Source organism: Cebus imitator, unplaced genomic scaffold (assembly GCF_001604975.1).
Source record: "Cebus imitator isolate Cc_AM_T3 unplaced genomic scaffold, Cebus_imitator-1.0 Scaffold4, whole genome shotgun sequence".
NCBI classification, from domain to species: domain Eukaryota; kingdom Metazoa; phylum Chordata; class Mammalia; order Primates; family Cebidae; genus Cebus; species Cebus imitator.
In genome coordinates this window covers 15,884,849-15,907,075 of record NW_016107319.1, presented here as the reverse complement: position 1 = coordinate 15,907,075, position 22,227 = coordinate 15,884,849, and the positions used below count along the sequence as shown (strand labels likewise).

Sequence of the window (22,227 nt, the reverse complement as noted above, 5' to 3'; positions counted from 1 at the left end):
ATAAACATAGGTATGCATGCGTCTTTATAATAGAATGACTTATAATACTTTGGTCATATACCCAGTAATGGGATTGCTGGCTCAAATGGTATTTCTATTTCTAGATCCTTGAGGAATGACTGAATGGTTGAATTGATTCAACACAATGGTTGAATTAATTTACATTCCCACCAATAGTGTACAGCATTCTTATTTCTCCACATCCTCTTCAGCATCTGTTGTGACTTGATTTTTTAATAATCACGACTCTAACTGGCATGAGGTAGTATATCACTGTGGTTTTGATTCGCATTTCTCTAATGACCAGGCATGATTAGCTTTTTTCTTATGTTTGTTGACCGCATAAATGTCTTCCATTGAAAAGTGTCTTTTCACATCCTTTGTCCACTTTTTGATGAGGTTGCTTGTTTCTTTCTTGTAAATTTGTTTTACTTCTCCATAGATTTTGGATACAAGCCCTTTGTCTGATGAGTAGATTGCAAAAATGTTTTCCCATTCTGTTGATTGCCAGTTCACTCTATTGATAGTTTTTTTTTTTTTTTTTTTTTTTTAGTTCTTGTGAGAGTTTGCCCTTTTTTGTTTTTCTTCTCCTAATGTTTAGCCCTCCTGAGGTTCTCTGAAAATCTGGGATTTTACCATGGCCCTCCTGCATTGGTATTTCTGATTTTTTTTCTCCTTATCTTGAAAGCTTTGCTTAGCTTTTTGGCTGTCAGTTAATCTACATACCAATCACCAAGTGTTCTCTGAAGGTCTGTTTCAGTGTTTTGAGGCCTGGCTGGCTGGTCTGTTTCCAGGTTTCTGGGGTTCACCCAGTTCCTGCTGTAATTCTTGGGTAGTGTACCAGGACTTTTCCACCTTGAAAGACTGCAAACCTCATTTTTTTTCTATTTACCGTTGTGAGACTTGTGACAACTCTGTGTAGCTTCTCTTTTCTCACTTGTGAATAGCAAATGCTTTAATGTAAAAAGAAGTCACACTGAATGTCTTGTGTGCTTCCTTCTCTGTGATCATTAGTAGTTAATTTTGGCTGCCTTGGTAACTTTCCAGTGCATTTTAAAGATTAAAACGCAACTTTAATCCAGCAGTTTTAATTGCTTTTGTTAAATGGCTAGTCTGATAGAAGCTAATCTGCTATTGTCAGAATGATAACCTTTTGCTGTTACATTCCTCAATCATTTAGTGTGAAATAATGCTACCTCATTGTATATGATGTCCAAAGAGAAGAGTTAAGTATATTTTTCTGATAACATTCATTTCTTACAGGTTGCTTAGCCAGACAATGAAGGATCATCTAGTAAGAGTGGCAAATGAAGCTGAATTTATCCTGAGCAGGCAGAGAGCAGAAGATATTCACAGACATGCAGAATTTGAGGTATGTTACACATGTGGTTGGTGTGAGGAACTTACTGTTTTTTAATGATAATCATGGGAAATTGTCCAGGTAAAATAACAGGTCCAAAGAAAGAAAAAATTTAATATTATCAAAAAATTAAAATTTAGGTTTATGGGAGAGTCATGGGGGTTCTGGGAAGATATTATTGTCTCTGTAGCCCTCTTGTCTCAATTGCAGTTGAGCTACCAGAGAAGCTTGATAAGAGAAGCCTCTTGCTTGGCTGACCTAATTTTAATAATCAGAGCTGCGTCTTGGCTCTGATAGTTTTCCAGTAAAGAAAACTGGTGAGTAGGTTGGCCCTCTCTGTGCAAAACAGATCTAGTTAGCCAGAAATAAAAATCTGTATTGCAAAGGTAAGATTGTCCAGGTTTCTAGAGAGGAACTGAACACACAGGTGTGAAATTTCTCTACCCTTAGAGTTTGAGAGCATAATAGTATTTGTAGCTGAGAAAATGAGGGAGCATACGCCTCTCTCCTTGGATTCTCATAGGAGAGGACTAAGTAATAGACCTATCCCAGGACCTTTGCTTATCTCAATAGTTGTGCCTGAACATGTATAAGAAATACAAATTCCCAGAAGAAATTAATGGTTTTGTAGCTATAGAAATGACCCAGATTCACCTAAGCTGAACTAAACAATTTGACAAACAGTACATTTGCTATAGAATTGGAAGAATATTAAAAAGCACTGTATGGCTTCTAACATATCAAGAACAGATAAACTCATATGTTGCTGACATTTTTTCTGGTACATTAGAAAAGATGAAAAACCTTCCAAGTGAACTTTATACAACCAGCAAACCTGAAAATTATTCTAGAAAAATAAAACTCTAGAAGACCAATTTCACTTAAGAATATAAGTACAAAATTTAAACTATAACTTCGAATAATATAATTCATCAATATAAAGAATTATATAGTATGATGACTGAAAATTTTTACTGGAATTATAAAATGGTTTATTTTAGGATATCTACCTGTAAAATAAGTTATATCAACAAATTTAAAATAGAAAAAAATGAAGATATCAGTACATATAAAAACAAAGCATATCATGTTTTTAGCAGCCAGTCCTATTAAAACTTCAAGAAAAAGATTTATATAAGAAAACAATACAAATATGGTAAAGACTATTAAACATCATTTTAAATGGTTAAAGTCATCTCTTTTTTCAGGAAAAATGGGTGATACCTACTACACTGTTGTTAACATATTTTTTGATGTTCTTACAAGTGTAAGATATAGCTAATATAAATGCTAGAAAAGAAAGAAATAAGATTACTTTCAAATTTCTAATTCTGTGGTCTAGGACAATCTAATTCCTGTGTCCTGAGGTGTACCTGGATCTTGAACATTTTTCTACTAGAATTAATAAGAGAATTTGTTGAGGGTATTAGGATTGTTAGATATCAGATAGTTACGCAAAAAATTAATAGGTTTTCTTTTGACAGTAACCAGCTAAGAATGAAAATCAGAAATACAATGTATTCACAGATATGACAAAAACAATGTTTTGGGGCCAAATTCTGCAAGAAAAGTATACGTGCTCTTTGGAATGAAGCTACAAAATCTTATTTAAAAAATATGATAAAATATAAACTAATTCCATTCTGGATGGATAGTCTATCTTGGGTCCTTGGGGTGTGTGTGTGTGTGTGTGTGTGTGTGTGTGTGTGTATGAGAGCAAATCAGACTTCTGTTTGAAATAACTTGAGACTTTCAGGAAAGTTTTAAGAATAAAGTAAGAACTCCTCTATTCACCATTCTCCCAGATCTAGTGATTGTTAAATTTTTACTACATTTGTTCTCTTTCTCTTTTTGCTTTGTTTTTCTGAATTTGAGAGTAAATTAAAGTCAGGATTCCCTCGATTACCTTCTACCTTGAAATTTTTCAGTGGGAATTTTCTAAGCACATGTCTTAATCTGGTACAGTTATCAAAATTAGAAAATTAACATTGGCAGGAAGCTGTTAATGTGATAACAGTACTTGTATTTTTCCAGTTTTCCAACTGGAAAAAAGATACCATAGGGTCTTTTCAAGCCAAAGAGAGAAAATTTTATGTCACAAAAATGCTTGTTTTTCTCAAGTTAATATGTAAAATCAATGCAGTATCCATTAGTTAAGCACACCATTAAAATAACAGTAGAGTTGATTTGGCATTTAAATATCCTTTATAACAAATTTAAGATGTACAAATATTATATTTGGATATTTAAATATTTAGTTAATGTTGGAAAATAAATACTTTTATGAGATCCTAAAATTTGTGAAAAAGTCATGAAGATGTACTTGAGTCTCCAGATATTAAAACACTACTATAAAGACAGCATATATTAAAAATCTTCCAGATGAAATCAGCAATAGGGAGGAAGATGACATGGTAAATACTTTAGAAACGTATTTGGAAAATTGTAAAAGTAGAACTTGGGCATATGTGAGAATTTGGTAACCAAAATGTAGGCTCTTGAAAGTAGAAATATAAAAGTAGACATCTATTATTATATATAACATTAAGTAGTAGAAAGATATCATCAACACCTTGGAAAAACATAATATATATGACTGACAGATGATTAATATGTTCACTGTACTCGTGATTCTTTCATTTTTTTGAGAGGTTGTCTCACTCTATTGCCCAGGCTGGAGTGCAGTGGTACGATCTAGGCTCACTGCAACCTCAATTCAAGTGATTCTCCTGCCTCAGCCTCCTGCGTAGCTGGGAAAACAGGTGCGTGCCACCACGCCTGGCTAATTTTTATATTTTTAACGGAGACGGGGGTTTCACTGTGTTGGCCAGGCTGGACGTGAACTCCTGACCTCAAGTGATCTACCTACCTCAGCCTCCCAAAGTACTGGGATTACAGGCTTGAGCCCCGTGCTCGGCTGTACTCGAAATTCTTAGAAGAAAAACACCCAATAGACAGAAACTCAGATGATATGAATTAGAAATTGACAAAAGAACCTAAAGTGACCAGTAAACATGAAAAGGATACACAAATATCCAAGAAAATGGAAATTAGAGAAATTATGATCTATCAATTTTCCATTCTTAGATTGTAAAAAGAATGATAATATACTGTACTGCTGAAGGGAATATGGGAGATGAAATGGGCAATGCTGTTCTTTTGTATTGCTAGCAGAATATACATTTTTGGTCTTATGGGAAAGCAATATGGTCGAAACTATTAAGATAATTACATTGACACCCATAAACATGCAAATGCCTATTTACCAAGTAATCCTATTTTTGTGAATATATGTTAGGAATAAAAATAATATTTAAAGATGGGTACACATGGCTATTTTTTGCAGTATTGTATAAAAATTTAGCAAAATAAAAATTACAGAAAAAACAAATATTTTTTAACTAGAGGAAAATTATTTTCTGAAAGAATAGGAGGCTAATAAATTAAGAACATATTAAGAGGTTGATGGCTTCCATTTTTAAACATGAGTTTTGACATAGAATTCACAAAGCTATTTTAGTTAATTCTTTTCAGTGAAATCATGTCTTTTTAAAAAATTATTTTATTTTTAATATTTATGAATACATTGTAGGTCTATATATTTATGTAGTACGTGAGATACTTTGTACAGGCATGCAGTGCATAATAATCACCTCATGAAATATTGGATATCCATCTCTTCACGTATTTATTTTTTGGGTTACAAACAATCCAGATATACCCTTTTAGTTGTTTTAAAATGCACAATTAAATTATCATTGACTATTGTCTCCTGTTGTGCTATCAAATATTAGATCTTATTCATTTATTCTGATTTTTTTTTATACCTGTTGATCATCTCCACCTCCCTGTGATACCCTTACCACCCTTCCTAGCCTCTGGTAACCATCCTTCTACTCTCTCTCTCTATGATTGGAATTGTTTTGATTTTTTAGATCCCACAAATAAGTGAGAACATGCACTGTTTGTCTTTCTGTGCATAGCTTATTTCACTTAACATAATGATCTCCATTTTCATTCATGTTGTTGCACATGAAAGGATCTCATTCCTTTTTATGGCTGAATAGTACACCCTTGTGTGTAAGTGCCACATTTTCTTTTATCCATCTTTTGCTGGACGTATAGATTGCATCCAAATCTTAGCTGTTGTGAACAGTGCTGCATCACACATGGGAGTACAGATGTCTCTTAAATATACTGATTTCCAGCAATCCAGTGGGATTACCGAATCATATGGTAGCTCTATTTCAGTTTTCTGAGGGACCTCCAGACTGTTCTCCATCGTGGTTTTTACTAATTTATACTCCATCAATAGTGATGAGATTTCCTTTTTCTCCACATCCTCGACAGGACTTGTTATTACCTGACTTTTGGATACAAGCCATTTTAACTGGAGTGAGATGATATCTCATTGTAGTTTTGATTTGCATTTCTCTGATGATCAGTGATGTTGTTTTGTTTTGTTTTTGGAGACAGAGTCTTGCTCTGTCACCCAGGCTGAAGTGCAGTGATGTGATCTTGGCTCATTGCAACCTCCACTGCCCTAGTTCAGGCGATTCTCATGGGTCAGCCATCCAAGTAGTTTGGATTACAGGTCTGTGCCACCACACCTGGCTAATTTTTGTATTTTTAGTAGAAATGGGGTTTCACCATGTTGATCAGGCTGGTCTCGAACGCCTGACCTAAGGTGATCCACTTGCCTAGGCCTCCCGAAGTGCTGGGATTACAGGCATAAGTCACAGTGACCGGCCCTTTAACATCTTTTCCTTCTTTCTTTCTTTCTTTCTGTCTTTCTTTCTTCTTTTCTTTTCTTTTCTCTTTTCTTTTCTTTTTCTTTTTTTTTTTTTTTGAGACAGAGCCTCACTCTGTCACCCACACTGGAGTGCAGTGATGCGATCTTGGCTCACTGCAATCTCCACCTCCCTGGTTCAAGGAATTCTCATGGCTCAGCCACCTGAGGAGCTGGGATTACAGGCCTGTGCCACCACACCCAGCTAATTTTTGTATTTCTAGTAGAAATGGGATTTTGCCATGTTGGCCAGGCTGGTCTCGAACTCCTGGCCTCAAGTGATTTGCTCGTCTTGGCTTCCCAGAGTTCTGGGATTACAGGCATGAGCCATAGTGCCCAGCCTGAACACCTTTTCATATGCCTGTTTGCCATTTATACATCTTATTTTGAGAAGTGTCTATTCAAATCTTTTGTCTATTTTTCAATTGGATTACTAGATTTTTTTTTTTTTCCTATAGAGTTGTTTGAGTTTCTTTTATATTCTGGTTATTAATCCCTGGTCACATGAGTAGTTTGCAAATGCAAATATTTTCTCCCATTCTCTGGGTTGTCTCTTCACTCTGTTGACTGTTCTCTTTGCTGTGCAGTAGCTTTTTAACTTGATGTGATCCCAACTATCCCTTTTTGCTTTGGTTGCTTGCAGCTATGAGGTATTACTAAAGAAATTCTTTTGCCTAGACCAATGTCCTGGAGAGTTTCCTCAGGTTTTTTTGTAGTAGTTTCATAGTTTGAAGTCTTAGATTTAAGTCTTTAATCCATTTTGATTTGATTTTTGCATAAGGTGTGAGGTAAGGATCAAGGTTTATTCTTCCACATATGGATAACTTATTTTCCCAGTGCCATTTATTGAAGAGACTGTCTTTCTCCCAATGTATGTTCTTGGCACATTTGCTGAAAATTCATTTCCTGTAGCTATGTGGATTTGTTTCTGGGTTCTCTTTCGGTTCCATTGGTTTATATGTCTGGTTTTATGCCAATACCATGCTGTTTTGGTTACTATAACTCAGTAGTATAATTTGAAGTCAGATAATCTGATTCCTCCAATTTTATTCTTTTTGCTCAGGATAGCTTTGATTATTTTCAGTCTTTTTTGATTCCACATAAATTTTAGGATTATTTATTGGATTTCCTTGAAGAATGTCATTAGTATTTTGGTAGAGATTGCATTGAATCTGTAGATTGCTTTGTGTAGTATGGATATTTTAACAGTGTTGATTTTCCAATCCATAAACATGGAATGTCCCTCCATTTTTTGGTATTCTCTTCAATTTGTTTTATCAGTGATTTATAGTTTTTATTACATATATCTTTCACTTCTTTTGTTAAATTTATTCCTAGGTATTTAATTTTAAATGTGGCTATTGTAATGGGAATTACTTTTTTGAATTCATGTTCAGATTGTTCATTGTTGGCATATAGATATGTTACTGTCATTAATTGATTGGTTGAGACAGGATCTCACTCTGTCACCCGGGCTAGGGTGGAGTGACACAGTCATAGCTCACTGTAGCCTTGAACTCCTGGGGTCAATCAGTCTGCCCACCTCAATATCCTGAGTAGCTGGTATTACAGGCATGTGCCACCATGCCCAGCTAATTTTCGTATTTTTTATAGAGACAGGGTTTTACCATGTTGCCCAGCTGGTCTTGAACTCCTGGGCTCAAGCGGTTCACTTCCTTATCTTCTCAAGGTGCTAGGATTACAGGCATGAGCCATTGTGCCCAGCCACTACTCATTTTTGTATGTTGATTTTTGTATACTGCAACTTTATTGAATTTGTTTATCAGTTCTAATAGTTTTTTGGTGGACTCTAGGTTTTTCTAAAAATAAGATCATACAAGCTGCAAATAAAGATAATTTGACTTACTCCTTTCCAATTTAAATGCTTTCAGTTTTCTCCATTCAGTATGATACTGGTTGTGGGTCTGTCATATATGGCTTATTATGTTAAGGCATATTCCATTTGTATCAGGTTTTTTTTTTTTTTGAGAGTTTTTATCATGAAGGAATGTTGCACTTTATCAAATGCTTTTTTAGCATCAACTGAAATGATCATATCTTTTTTATCCTTCATTCTGTGAATGTAATGTCTCACAATGATTGATTTGCATATATTGAATCATTCTTGCATCCATGGGATAAATCCTACTTCATCATGATTAATGATCTTTTTAAGGTATTTTTAAATTCAGTTTGCTAGTATTTTGTTGAGGATTTTTGCGTTAATATTCATTAGTGATACTGGCCTGTAGTTTTCTTTTTTTATATATCTATGTTTTTGGTTTTGGTAATATTGGCCTTGTAGAATGAATGTGGAATTCTTCCCTCCTGTCTGTTTTTTGGAATACTTAGAATAGGATTGGTGTTCTTAAAATGTTTGGTAGAATTTAGTGAAGCCATCTGACCCCAGGCTTTTCTTTACTGGCAGATGTTTTATTAAGGCTTCGCTCTTGTCACTTGTTATTCGTCTGTTCGGGTTGTAGATTTCTTAGTGGTTCAGTCTTGGTAGGTTTATGTATCTAGGAACTGATCCATTTCTTCCAGATTTTCCAACTATTGGCATATAGTTGTTCATAGCAGCCACTAATGATCCTTTGAATTTCTGCAGTATCAGTTATAACGTCTCCTTTTTTATATCTGATTTTATTCATTTGGATCTTTCTTTTTCTTCTCACTAAAAGTTTGTCAATTTTGTTTATATTTTCAAGAAACCAACTTTTTCTTTCATTGATCCTTTGTACTTTCTTAATTTCAAATTCATTTTTTCTGCTCTGAACTTTATTATTTCTTCTAATTTTGAGTTCAATTTGCTCTTTTCTAGTTCTTTAAGATGCATTATTAGGTTATTTTCTTTTTTTGATGCTGGCATTTATAGGTATAACCTCCTTTTTTTTTTTTTNTTTTTTTTTTTTTTTTGTCTCCTCTGAGATGGAGTCTTTCCCCCAGGCTGGAGTGCAGTGGCACAGTCTTGGCTCACTGCTGCAACCTTTTCCTCCTGGGTTCCAAGTGATTTTCCTGCCTCAGCCTCCACAGTAGCTGGGACTATAGGCATGTGCCACCATACCTGACTAATTTTTGTATTTTTAGTAGAGATGGGGTTTCACCATGATAGCCAGGATGGCCTTGATCTCCTGACCTTGTGACCTGCCTGCCTCGGCCTCCCAAAGTGCTGGGATTACAGGCCTAAGCCACTGCACCCAGTCATAAATTTCCTTCTTAATAGTGCTTTCACTGTATCCTAGATGTTTTAGTATGTTGTGTTCCTGGTGATTCAGGAACATATTGTTTGATTTCAGTGTTTCTATAGTTTTTAATATTACTCTTATTTATTTATTTTTTTGAGATGGAGTCTCACTCTGTTGTCCAGGCTGGAGTGCAGTAGCAGGATCTCGGCTTACTGCAACTTCTGCCTCCTGGGTTCAAGCAATTCTTCTGCCTCCGCCTCCTGAGTAGCTGGGACTACAGGTGCATGCCACCATACCTGGCTAGTTTTTGTATTATTAATATTATTTTTTAAGTAGAGACAGGGTTTCACCATATTGGCCAGGCTGGTCTCGAACCGCTTACCTCATGACCTGCCAGCCTGGGCCTCCTGAAGTGCTGGGATTTAACAGGTGTGAGCCACTGTGCGTGGCCTAATGTTTCCCTTATTATTGATTTGTAGTTATATTTCATTGTGGTCATAGAAGATGCTTGATATTTCAGGTTTTTTGAATGTTTTAGGACTTGTTTTGTGACTTAACATATGATCTGTCCTTGAGAATGATCCATGTGCTGAGGAGAAGAATGTGTATTCTGCAGCCATTGGGTGAAATGTTCTGTAAATATTTGTTAGGTCCACTTGTTTTGTAGTGCAGATGAAGTCTGCTGTTTCTTTTTTTTTGTCTATGAGATCTGTCCCATGCTGAAAGTGGTATGTTTTGATGTCCATGTTATTCTATTGTAGTCTCTCTCTCTCTTTAGTTCTCATAATATTTTCCTTATATATTTGGTTGCTCCAGTGTTGGGTGCATGATATGGTTTGGCTCTGTGTTCCCACAGAAATCTCATTTTGAATTGTAATCCCCATGTGTCAAGGGAGGGAAGTGATTGGATCACTGGGGGGCAGTTTCTTCCATGTTGCTCTCATAATAGTGAGTGAGTTCTCATGAGATTTTATGGTTTTATAAGTGTTTGGAAATTCCTCCTTTGCTCTTCTCTTTTCTGCCAACTTGTGAAGAAGGCACCAGTTTCCCCTTTGACCATGATTGTAGGTTTCCTGAGGCCTCCCAACAATGTGGATCTGTGAGTCAATTAAATCTCTTTCCTTTATAAATTACCTAGTCTTTGTTAGTTCTTTATAGCAGTGTAAAAATAGACTAATACAGTGCATATTTATTTACAATCATTATATCCTCTTGCTGGATTGACCCCTTTATCACTATATAATGACCTTCTTTGTCTCTTCTTACAGTTTTTTTTTCTAGAAATGTGTTTTGTTTGATTAAATGTGGCTACTTCTGCTCTGTTTTGTTTACACTGACCTGGAATATCTTTTTTCATCCCTTTATCTTCCGTCTGTTTGTATCTTTATATGTGAAGTGTGTTTCTTATAAGCAACAGATCATTAGGTCTTGTTTTTTAATTCATTCAGCCACTTTATTTCTTTTGATTGGAGAGTTTAGTCCATTTACATATAATGTTATTATTGATAAGTAGAGACTTACTCCTGCCATTTTGTTACTTGCGTTCTGGTTGCTCTGTGGACTTATCTTCCTTTTTTCCTTCCTTGTCTTCCTTTTAGTGAACGTGATTTTCTCTGGTGGTATGATTTAATGTCTTTTTATATTTTGTGTACCCATTGTATTTATTTCAATTTGGCATTATTACAAGGCTTGCCAATACAATCTTATAACCTGTTATTTAAAGCTGATGGCAACTTCACTTTTCACTGATTGCATAAAGAGACAAACACACAAAAAGTACCCTAATAAAAACTCTACACTGTAAATTTATCTCCCCAATTTTAAACTTGCTGTTGTTTTTATCTTTTTGTACTATCTATGTCTGGAAAAGTTTCTGTAGTTATTATTGATTGGTTCATTAGCCTTTCTACTTGGTATGTTTATACACTCCAATTGCAGTGTTATATCAGTCTGTGTTTTTCTGTGTGCTTACTATTACAAGTGAGATTTGTATCTTCAGATGGTTTCTTCTTGCCCATGAACATCCTTGTCTTTCAGATTGTAGAGCTCCCTTTAGCATTTCTTTTAGGACAGGTCTGATGTTGATGGTATCCTTTAGCTTTTGTTTGACTGGGAAGGTCTTTAAATCTCCTTTATGCTTAAAGGATATTTTTTCTGGGTATACTATTATGGAGTAAAAGTGTTTTTCTTTCAGCACTTTAAATATATCATGCTGCTCTTGTTCCCTGTAAGATTCCCACTGAAAAGTCTGCTGCCAAACTTTTTGGAGCACCATTGTATGTTATTTGTTTCTCTTCTCTTGCTGCTTTTAGGATCCTTTCTTTATTCTTGACCTTTAGATTATTAAATGCCTAGAGGTAGTCTTTGGGTTAAATCTGCTTGCTGTTCTGTAACCTTCTTTTACTTGAAATTGATATCTTAAGATTTGGGAAATTATCTGATTATTGTTTTGAATAAACTTTCTACCCCTCTCTTTTTATCTACTTCTTCTTTAAAGCTATTATCTTGTAGATTTGCCTCTTTGAAGCTGTTTTCTGATTTTGTAGGCATGGCTCATTGTTTATTATTCTTTTTGTTTCTCCTCTATGTATTTTCAAATAGCCTGTCTTCAAGCTCACTACTTCCTTCTTGATCACTTCTACTGTTAAGAGACTCTGATGCATTCTTTAGCATGTCATTTGCATTTTTCAGTTCTAGAATTTCTCTCTCTCTCTCTCTCTCTCTCACACACACACACACACACACACACGAGTTTGTTTGCTTGTTTGTTCGTTTGTTTTGAGACTGGGTCTGGCTCTGTCACCCAGGCTGCAGTGCAATGGTAGGATCTCGGCTCACTGTAACCTCCACCTCCACCTCCACCTCCCAGAATTATTCTGCTTGATTTAAAAAAATTTAAAAAAAAAATCTTTTTGTTAAATTTATCTGATAGAATTCTGAATTTCTTCTCTGTATTGTCTTTAATTTCTTTGAGTTTCCTCAAAACAGCGATTTTGAGTTGTCTGTCCGAGTTGTCCTATGTCTCTGTTTATCCAGGATTGGTTAGTGGTGCTTTATTTAGTTCATTGGTGAGGTCATGGTTTCATGGATGGTGTTTATGCTTGTTGATGTTTTGCAGTGTATTAGCATTGAAGAGTTAGGTATTTATTATAGTGTTCACAGTGTGGGCTTGTTTGTGACTATTCTCCTTGGGAAAGCTTTCCAGGTATTTGTAAGGACTTGGATCTTAACCCTAATAACTCTGTGTCTTTTGCTGACTCATAGAGATACCATTTTGGTGGTCTTACATAAGATGTAGAAGAACTATCTGGATTACCAGCTGGAGGCTCTTGTTCTTTTTCCTTTCTTTCTCTCATATAAACAGAATCTGTCTCTCTTTGCTGAGCCACCTGGAACTGGGGGTGTGGTGATGCAAGTAAGTCTGTGGCCAACACCACTGGGACTGCACTGATTTAGACCTGAAACTTGCACAGCATTGGGTCTTGCCCAAGTTCTTTCCCTTCAGGGCCATGAGTTCCCACAGGCTTCTGTAATGTGCAAAGGTGCTACCTGGGAGCCAGGGATTAGAGTTAAACAGTGTAGCAATTTACCTGATATTCTATTCTACTGTGGTTATGCCTGCACTCAAGCCACAATACAAAGTCTTTACTAACCTTTCCTTTACTTTCTACCAGCAGAGGTGCTTCTCCCTGTGGCCACTCCTACTATCAATAGGCAGTTCCTCCAGGCCACCACTGATACTTACTGAGAGCCTAGGCGCTCTTCAGCCAGCTTGTGGTGAATGCTGCCAGGCCTGTGACTCACTCTTCAGGGCAGTGAGCTCCGCTCCGTCCCAGAGCAGGTCCAGAAATGCTGTCCAAGAGCCTAAGCCTGGACTTTGGGACCCCGAGAGCCAGCTTATTGCTCTGCCCCCGTGTATCCAAGCTAGTACCTAGGATGCAAGACAAAATTCCCTTTACTTTTCCCTCTGCTTTTCTGAAACATTAGCAGTATTTCACTGTAGGTACCATAGCTGGGAATATGCTGGGTCACCCCTGAAGCTAGCAAGTCTCAGAGCCCAAGACCCATGGTATATTCCCTTGGGTATCACTCCTGGTTATTCAGGGCCCAAGGGTTCTTTAATCTGCAGGTGATGAATCCTACCAGAACTGGGTCCTTACCTTCAAGGCAGTGCGTTCCCTTTTGGTCCAGGGTATTTCTAGAAGTGAACTATCATCTGAAAGCTAAGGCCTGGAATGAGGCCTCTTGACTCTGCCTGGTGCCCTATCCTACTGTGGCTGAGCTGGTATCCAAGGTGCAAGTCAAAGTTCTCTTTACTCTTTTCTCTCCTTTTCTTAAGCAGAAGGAAGGAGTAACTTTGATTGCTATGAACTTCACTGCCTGGGGTTAGGGCAGGGATGGTGCAAGTACTTGGTTAACCATGCAAGCTGGTGTCTCTCTTAGGTCACATGCCACCCTAGTTCACTGGCCCTAAGCCCAGCCTAGCACTAGGTGTCAACTACTAGCTGCCTAGAAATTTCAGTCTTTGTGTCCTAGACTGCCTTTCAAGCTTATCTAGGATCCCAGAGTACTTTAGCTGCGGTAGAGAAGCTTGCCAAGAAACCAATGTTTGACCCCAGGGATGTGTGATTTCCCCTCTGGCTAGTGCGGGTCCACGTTTCCTCCCTGGGAGGAGCCCAGATGGCTTTGTTCTCTGCTGTGACCTGAGATTCAATGTAAAGTCCCCCAGTTACTGAGCTCTCCTTCCCCATAGTGCAGCTTCTCTCTGTGATGCCTGGCCACTGCTGGGCGATGGGGCAGAGGTGACATCAGTAATTCAGTCTTGTCCCTCCTCAGTGCCTCTTTCTACGATATGAAGTTAAAAACAAGTACTGTGATCACTCACCTGATTTTTGGTCCTGTGATGGTGCTTTACTATGTGCAGATAGTTGTTAAAATTTGGTGTTTCAGCAGGGTGGACAAATGGGATAGGCCTCTATTCTGCCATCTTGCTACACCCTCCTCTGATATCGTTGATTTTTATATTACATATGTCAATTCATACCCTCTTTTGGAAGCTGAGGAAATTAGTCACTTGTAAGTTCCTTTTCTCTCCCCTCACCTCCTAATTTTTAACGTTATATTTTAATTTTCATGTTGTTTATATTTATAACATTCATGTTTACAATCACATTTCTTACAGTACTTGAGTATTTGTTCTTTATTGAAGTGAATTCAATACACACTGTTTTTTTTCCCCCATTTTATTAGTTGTAACTTAATTTCCAGATTCTTTATTTTGACTCAGTTCTTAATTGGTGACATTTCATGGTTATCCTTTTTTCCACAAGGGGCTTATGTATGTTGTAAAATTAAAGTTCGTCCATCTTTAAGAATATTTGCTTGCTGTCTTTATATTTGAATGACACTCTGCTTGACTTTATATATATTTTTTCTGGGTGTGGAAATATATTTTCTCAAATTATTCTTTTTTCCAAATTGGATTTAGCACCAGGCTGTTGCTGACATCAGGGTTCCCTTCTAGGGGCAGGCTGGAAGGCTCTCATTTCAATGGAAGGGCATGAGGCACCTGCTGCCACAGCAGAGAATCAACAAATGGAGAATTGTAACTGTCCCTTAAGAATTGAAGGATTCTTCAAAGTTTGACTATTTGGGGAATACAGACCAAGCATGTGCCCTGATTTTCCATTTCCGAAAGTCACAGTTCAAGTTGTAAATTTCTGGTCAGGTGTGGTGGCACACGCCTGTAATCCCAGCACTTTCGGAGGCCAAGGTGGGTGGATCACTTGAGGTCAGGAGTTGGAGACAAGCCTGGCCAACAAGGTGAAACCCCACCTCTACTAAAAATACAAAAATTAGTGGGGTATGGTGGCACATGCCTATAGTCCCAACTACTAAGGAGGCTCAGGCATGAGAATTGCTTAAACCTGGAAGGAAGAGACTACAGTGAGCCAAGATCATGCCACTGCACTCCGGCCTGGGTGACAGAGCAAGACTCTACCTTGAAAAAAAAAGTTATAAATTTCTGTTCTACAATTTCCATATATAAAAAAATACTGTAGAATTTAATTCGCAGTGTCTTTTCAACAGGAAGAGAAAAAAAACCAGTTCTTCATAGGAGTCTTTTCTTTTTTCATCTTAAATGTCAATGATCACAAAAACTTCTGACTTCTCTGTATTATAGACCTGGATTTCTAAATATGTTATAGCTTTGACTTCTGTTTCCTGAGAGTGCTTGGACAATGAAAATTCTTCTCTCCACCCAATTGATTGTAATCTGAAATTTCTTTGATCAATACAAAGTACTTTTAATTCTTGAGGTATGAGCATTGGACGCATAAAGTTACTCATCTGAAAAGTGAAAAAGAAAAGAAAAAACTCCTTGGGTTTCTACTTCTACTGTTTGTAGAGGCTCCACAGCCCCGGTATTTGTCGTGTAACCAAACATAGTCACTGCACATTGCTCAAATGCTTCCTCCAGAGAATCTTTCCATGCATGTAACTGGATATCCGCTGTATGATCCAAGTACTCATAATTCCTACTGACTGGAGGATGCTTGGCCTCGATCGCCTTCTGTTCCTCAGTCAAATTGTAATCTCTAACATCTCCCCTTCCTGTGCCATGACTGCCCTGCTTGATATTGTTGGCTAACACTTGAATGCCCTTAGAACCTTGTAGACATTACTTTGTTATCTTCTGACTTTAAATGTTGCTTTCAGAGGATAGTCTGATATTTTCCCTCAATTTTTAATTTGCTTTTTGTGTCTTCTGACTGTGATTTCTTTGTTGACAAAATTCTTTAAGAGTAAGATGGCTCAGTATTGAACGTTATTTGTCAAATTATCTTGGGACATAGTTTCTTATGAAAATTGGCAGATTCTGGTTTTTCCTTTAGTTATTAGGAAATTTTTTAGACTATAGTTTGAAATAACCTTTTCACTTTCTTTTTCCTTACTTAGTCACACTTAATAATCTTATGTTAGATATATGTTTGTCTTTCACATTTATTAGTTATTCCTTAGTTGCTTGACATTTTTTTTTTGGGAGGGGGACGCATAATATCCTGTAGCTTATCATGAAGAGAAAGAGCTTATTTGAGATAGGTGAGGAGACATTCTTAGAATAACTCAGTTTTTTCTCTGTAAGACTTTGTTAAATATTTTCTACCAAGTTCATTCTATCTCATTAGACTACAGACAGTTCTCATAGGGAAATGTGCTAAGGCTTTGAATTATTTTCCTCAGTCATTTAAGGGAGAAGAGTAGTAGAGTTTACTTCCGTTGTAGTGAATCAGCCCCATTTTTCAATTTCTTGCTTCACTGGTATTTGTTCTGTAGGTTTCTCTGGCATCTCCAGTTAGAAGAGGAAAGAGGTAATGTTACCTACTCAGTTTGTTTCTCTCCATATTTGAAGCCATTAAGAAAATTATCAGAATTTTGTCAACTTACCAATATTGTTTTGGGGGCATGGGGACATGATTAAGAACTGAGCTTTGTTGCTCCCTCAATTCTAGAACCAGTTTGTTTTTGTTCCCCTTGGCAACCAATTTTTTAATGTTTGGTGATTTATGGTGTGTTGCTTAAATTGTTTCATTATTTTTAAAAATTATTCTTTGTTTATTTTTTTTTGCTAATTTGTTTTTAGGAATTGAAGGAAAGAAAACAATATGATAGGAATATCAGCCTACCATCCTAACCTAGAATCTGCCTTTTAGTGCACTTTCTAATTAATTATGGAGAAGTTTTTCTTTTTTTTTTTTTGTAACTGTGGGCTAAGATTGTACTTTTTTAAATTTGAAATTTAGTGATTGTGATGGTGGGTGGTGTATGTGTTATTTTCTGTATGAGTGAGAGAGAATGATGAAGGAGTAAACTAATGGAATTGGTGTATGAATGAAAGAGAATGAAGAAGGTGGAAATGTGCTATTGAAAATTGAAGAAATATTTCTAAAGCTCTGTTGTGCAAGAGATTAAATTGATTTGATCTGAACAGTATATATATATTCATTTTAGGTAAGGAATGATGGTGCCAACTGTAGCTAATATTTCATGAATCATTATCTATATCAGGAGCTACTAGAGGTGTGTAGAAGTATTAACTAATTTCATTCTTAAACCTCAGAGGGAGTACTGTTATTATCCCCCATTTTATAAGTTTGAAAATAGCATAAAGCAGAAATACCCTAGAGTTACAACTTGGATTCAGATCCAGGTAATTTGTCTCCCAATTACTAATCTATGAATTTGGTTCAAATTTTGTTAGATTTCTATAGAACGGGTGAAATAGGATTTAGTCCTGGAATACATTGCAGTTTTATTCTGAGCTATTTAATTTTATGTTTTGTCCAATATAGTTTTTCATTTTAATCATTATTGTGCTGTGAAATTTGCAATATTTTCTAGTAATATTGTAAGGTGTTATAATAAAAAATCTAAAACCAGAAATATTTCCAAATGAATGTTGTTACTTAAAATTTTAGTGGAGAAAATATATTTGTTCATCTCTTCCACATCACAGTCCATTTTAAGAGAGGAAACTTTTATTTTTTCTTATGTCTACTAGTATTTACCCTTTTTCAGCAAACTTCAATTCATTGAATCATGCTCATGTTCTAACTAACAGCTCTTAAACAGTACTCTGGCCGGGCGCGGTGGCTCACGCCTGTAATCCCAGCACTTTGGGAGGCTGAGGCGGGTGGATCACGAGGTCAAGAGATCGAGACCATCCTGGTCAACATGGTGAAACCCTGTCTCTACTAAAAATACAAAAAATTAGCTGGGCATGGTGGCGCGTGCCTGTCATTCCAGCTACTCAGGAGGCTGAGGCAGGAGAATTGCCCGAACCCAGGAGGTAGAGGTTGCGGTGAGCTGAGATGGCGCCATTGCACTCCAGCCTGGGTAACAAGAGCGAAACTCCGTCTCAAAAAAAAAAAACAACAAAAAAAACAGTACTCTGCAGGATGAGGCATATTTTTTTGAGACAGCTTATATTTTAAAGGTTATCTATATTCAGCCTTGAATTCATGCTTCACATTCTTAAATAATATAACTGAATTTTATCTACTGCTAGTTACCTTCTTCTGCAAAAAAGAGATGTTGTCATGTATTTAATGTACCATTTGTGGTTGTAAAGTAGCTGACTTGTTTCATTTATTATCAAAGGATTGATGACAGTGTAGATCTGAAATGTGCATCTCTTTAGTTCATTGCATGGTTATCATTGGAGTGGGATATCCTTGACATTTTATGCTTTTGATTTAGGGAGAGGTTCCATGAGTGTCATGACATCATTGATTAGTTGTACATCTTAACTTTGTTTCTTAATCTTACAGTTATAAACAGAATATTTATGAAAAAATTATGTCATGCAGAAACATTGTACCTTGTCTTGTAAACATTGTGCATGTGTGAATATACACATTTCCTGGCAATCATTTTGGTAAAGAATGTTGTCTTTCAGAATTTTAGTTTCTTTAAACGAATGTGATATATCTGTGTCACGTATGTGCTGATGATTATTATTAATGATTTTACTTGTAGGAATCTATGCAAGTTAAAATCCTCTTCAGCAAGTATTTTCAAATGTTCTTTGGGCCAGTGTTGCTTTGAATTTTATCTGACATACTGTATAACTCACTTGTTATTAGCTTCAGTGGAACTGCAAACCAGGTAGTCTCTTAGTTTTTTTGAAGTAATAAAAATGGAGACTTTTAAAAATTAAATAAAGACCATGAAAGCACTGATTATTATTATTATTATTACTATTACCATTTTGAGACAGAGTCTCACTGTGTCACCCAGGCTGGAATGTAGTGGTGTGACCTTGGCTCACTGCAGCCTGAGCCTCCTGTATTCAAGTGATCTTCCTGCCTCAGTCATCCGAGTAGCTGGGACTACTGGTGCACACCACCATGCCTGGCTAATTTTTGTTTTGTGTTTTTGTAGAGATGGGGTTTGTCATATTGCCCTGGCTGGTCTCAAACTCCTGAGCTTGTCTCCCAAAGTGTTGGGATTACATATATGAGACACTACGCCTAGCAAATATAGTAATCTATATATATTTTTTTTAGATGAAGAATTAAATGATTTTTTTCCAATTAGCAAGCAAAATATTTGTATTAAGATAGTGACCTTTTTTGTTAGTATTTTAAAATTTTTAAAAATAAACACTTCTATGGTACCACCTATTTTTCTGAGTTCTTAACAAATATAAAGTAAATTATCATAACAATTCTTTGAGGTAAATGTTACTATCTTCAGCCTAGTTTTACAGATGAGAAAACTACAGTGAGACTGAATGATTTGTTCTAGGTCATATAGCTAGTATGTGGTGAAGGCTGACTTTGAACCTGGGTAGTCTGATACCCAGTATAAACTGATGATCTCTTTGCTATGTGGCCTCTCTAACATCATCTATTAAGTGATTTAGTACACATTATCTCATTTCAGTGCCAGAACACATCTTTGATGTATGCAGGGTAGATTGAGAGAATGTGATTTAGCTTTCATTACAGAACAATTAAATCTATGATTCTGAACTACAACCCAGGTTTCCTAACAATAACCCAGTAGAGTCTGTCCTCATAGTGTCTGTCGACTTCATGGCAGTGTTTTGCTATTGTGATAGTATATTATTGAACATATTCTTTATATTCTTGACAGTTCTAAAGGAATGTGAAACATTTTAACAATTACATATTTTAGTGTTATATATTTTAGGGTAATATAAATACCAATTTTAGAGCTGATCATGATAAATTTTCCAATTTTTCTCTGGAGTTCAAATTTTCTCAGGAGTTCAAGACCAGCCCGGTCCACATGGTGAAACCCCGTCTCTACTAAATATACAAAAATTAGCTGGGCATGGTGGTGGGTTCCTGTAATCTCAGCTACTCGGGAGGCTGAGGCAGGAGAATCACTTGAACCCATGAGGTAGAGGTTGCAGTGAGCCAAGATCGCGCTATGGCACTCATGGCACTCAAGACCTGGGCAGCAAGAGCGAAACTTCATCTCAAAAGAAAAAAAAAAAAAAAAACGTTTATTTTTCTATCCATGATGAACATTGATGCAAAAATCTTCAGTAAAATACTAGCAAACCGAATTCAACAGCATATCAAAAAGCTTATCCATCTCAATTAAGTCAGCTTTATCCCTGGGATGCAAGGCTGTTTCGACATACACAAATCTATAAATGTAATCCATCACATAAACAGAACCAAAGACAAAAACTGCGTGGTTATCTCAATAGATGCAGATAAGGCCTTTGACAAAATTCAACAGCCCTTTATGCTAAAAACTCTCAATAAACTAGGTATCAGTGGAACGTATCTCAAATAGTAAAAGCTATTTACGACAAACCCACAACCAGCATCATACTGGGTAAAAACTGGAAGCATTCCCTTTGAAAACTGGCACAAGACAAGGACACCTTCTCTCACCACTCCTATTCAACATAGTATTGGAAGTTCTGGCCAGGGCAATCAGGAAAGAAAAAGAAATATGAAGGGTATTTAGACAGGTGAAGAGGAAGTCAAATTTTCTCTATTTGCAGACAACATGATTGTATATTTAGAAGACATCACCTCAGCCTAAAATGTTTTTAAGGTGATAAACAACTTCAGCAAAGTCTCAGGATACAAAATCAACGTGCAAAAATCAGAAACATTCTTGCACACCAGTAACAGACAAACAGCCAAATCATGAGTGAACTCCCATTCGCACTTGTTACAAAGAGAATAAAATGCCTGGGAATACAACCAACAAGAGATATGAAGGGCCTCTTCAAGGAGAACTACAAACCACTGTTCAAGGAAATAAGAGGGGACACAAAGAGATGGAAAAACATTCCAAGCTCATGGTTAGGAAGAATCAATATCATGAAAATGGCCATACTACCCAAAGTAATTTATAGATTCAATGCTATCCCCATCAAGCTACCATTGACTTTCTTCACAGAATTGGAAAAAAACCACTTTCAACTTCATATGGAACCAAAAGAGAGCCTGCATAGCCAAGACAATCCCAAGCAAAACAAACAAAGCTGGAGGCTTCACGCTCCCTGACTTTGAACTATACTGCAAAGCCATAGAAATCAAAACAGCATGGTACTGGTACCAAAACAGAGATGTAGACCAATTGAAGATAACAGAGGCCTCAGAAGTAATGCCACACATCTACAACCATCTGATCTTTGACAAACCTGACAAAAACAAGCAATGTGGAAAGGATTCTCTATTTAATAAATGGTGTTGGGAAAACTGGCTAGTCATATGCAGAAAACTGAAACTGGACAGTTTTCCTTACACCTTATACAAAATTTCCTTACACCTTATGCAAAAATTAAGTCCTTACACCTTATACAAAAATTAACTCAAGAGGGATTAAACACTTAAACATAAGACCTAACACCATAGGCAATACCCTTCAGGACACAGGTATGGGCAAAGACTTCATGACTGAAACACCAAAAGCAATGCCAAAGAAAGCCAATATAGACAAAAGGGATCCAATTAAACTAAAGAGCTTCAGCATAGCAAAAGAAGCTATCATCAGAGTGAACAGACAACTTAGAGAATGGGAGAAAATTTTTGCAATCTATCCATCTGACAAAGAGCTAATATCCAGAATCTATAAGGGACTTAAACAGATTTACAAGAAACAAATTGCTAGTGAGAATGAACACTACTTCATTATAATCACGATAGTTTTAATTTTTAAATGTCTATTTTTTTTTTCCTCATTCAATCTATGTTAGTGATTTTCTTACTGATTTGTATATGGCTTTATATGATAAAGGTATTCTCTTTTGTTTTATTTGTTGCAGTATTTTCTCTCAGAATTTTGTTTTTATGGTGATTTGTATTATACATTTATAGTCTCTTAAATTTTAATAC

The 22,227-nt window shown here is 36.4% G+C and overlaps 2 protein-coding genes across 2 annotated transcripts in view; one reads left to right on the top strand and one right to left on the bottom strand.

Annotated features, from left to right (window-relative positions):
• LRBA (LPS responsive beige-like anchor protein) overlaps positions 1–22,227 on the top strand; it is a 727,560-nt gene that overhangs the window by 263,170 nt on the left and 442,163 nt on the right. The window contains exon 36 of the mRNA XM_037740751.1: positions 1,264–1,372. Coding sequence (XP_037596679.1) covers positions 1,264–1,372 — 109 coding nt within the window. The remainder of the gene's footprint in view (positions 1–1,263; positions 1,373–22,227) is intronic.
• LOC119472137 (protein archease-like) lies at positions 15,443–16,007 on the bottom strand (the record flags this gene model as incomplete). Its single annotated transcript, XM_037740724.1, is given in 2 exon segments — positions 15,443–15,659; positions 15,661–16,007. Coding segments are annotated over 2 exon segments (534 nt in total), but the record flags the coding sequence as incomplete, so codon positions are not given.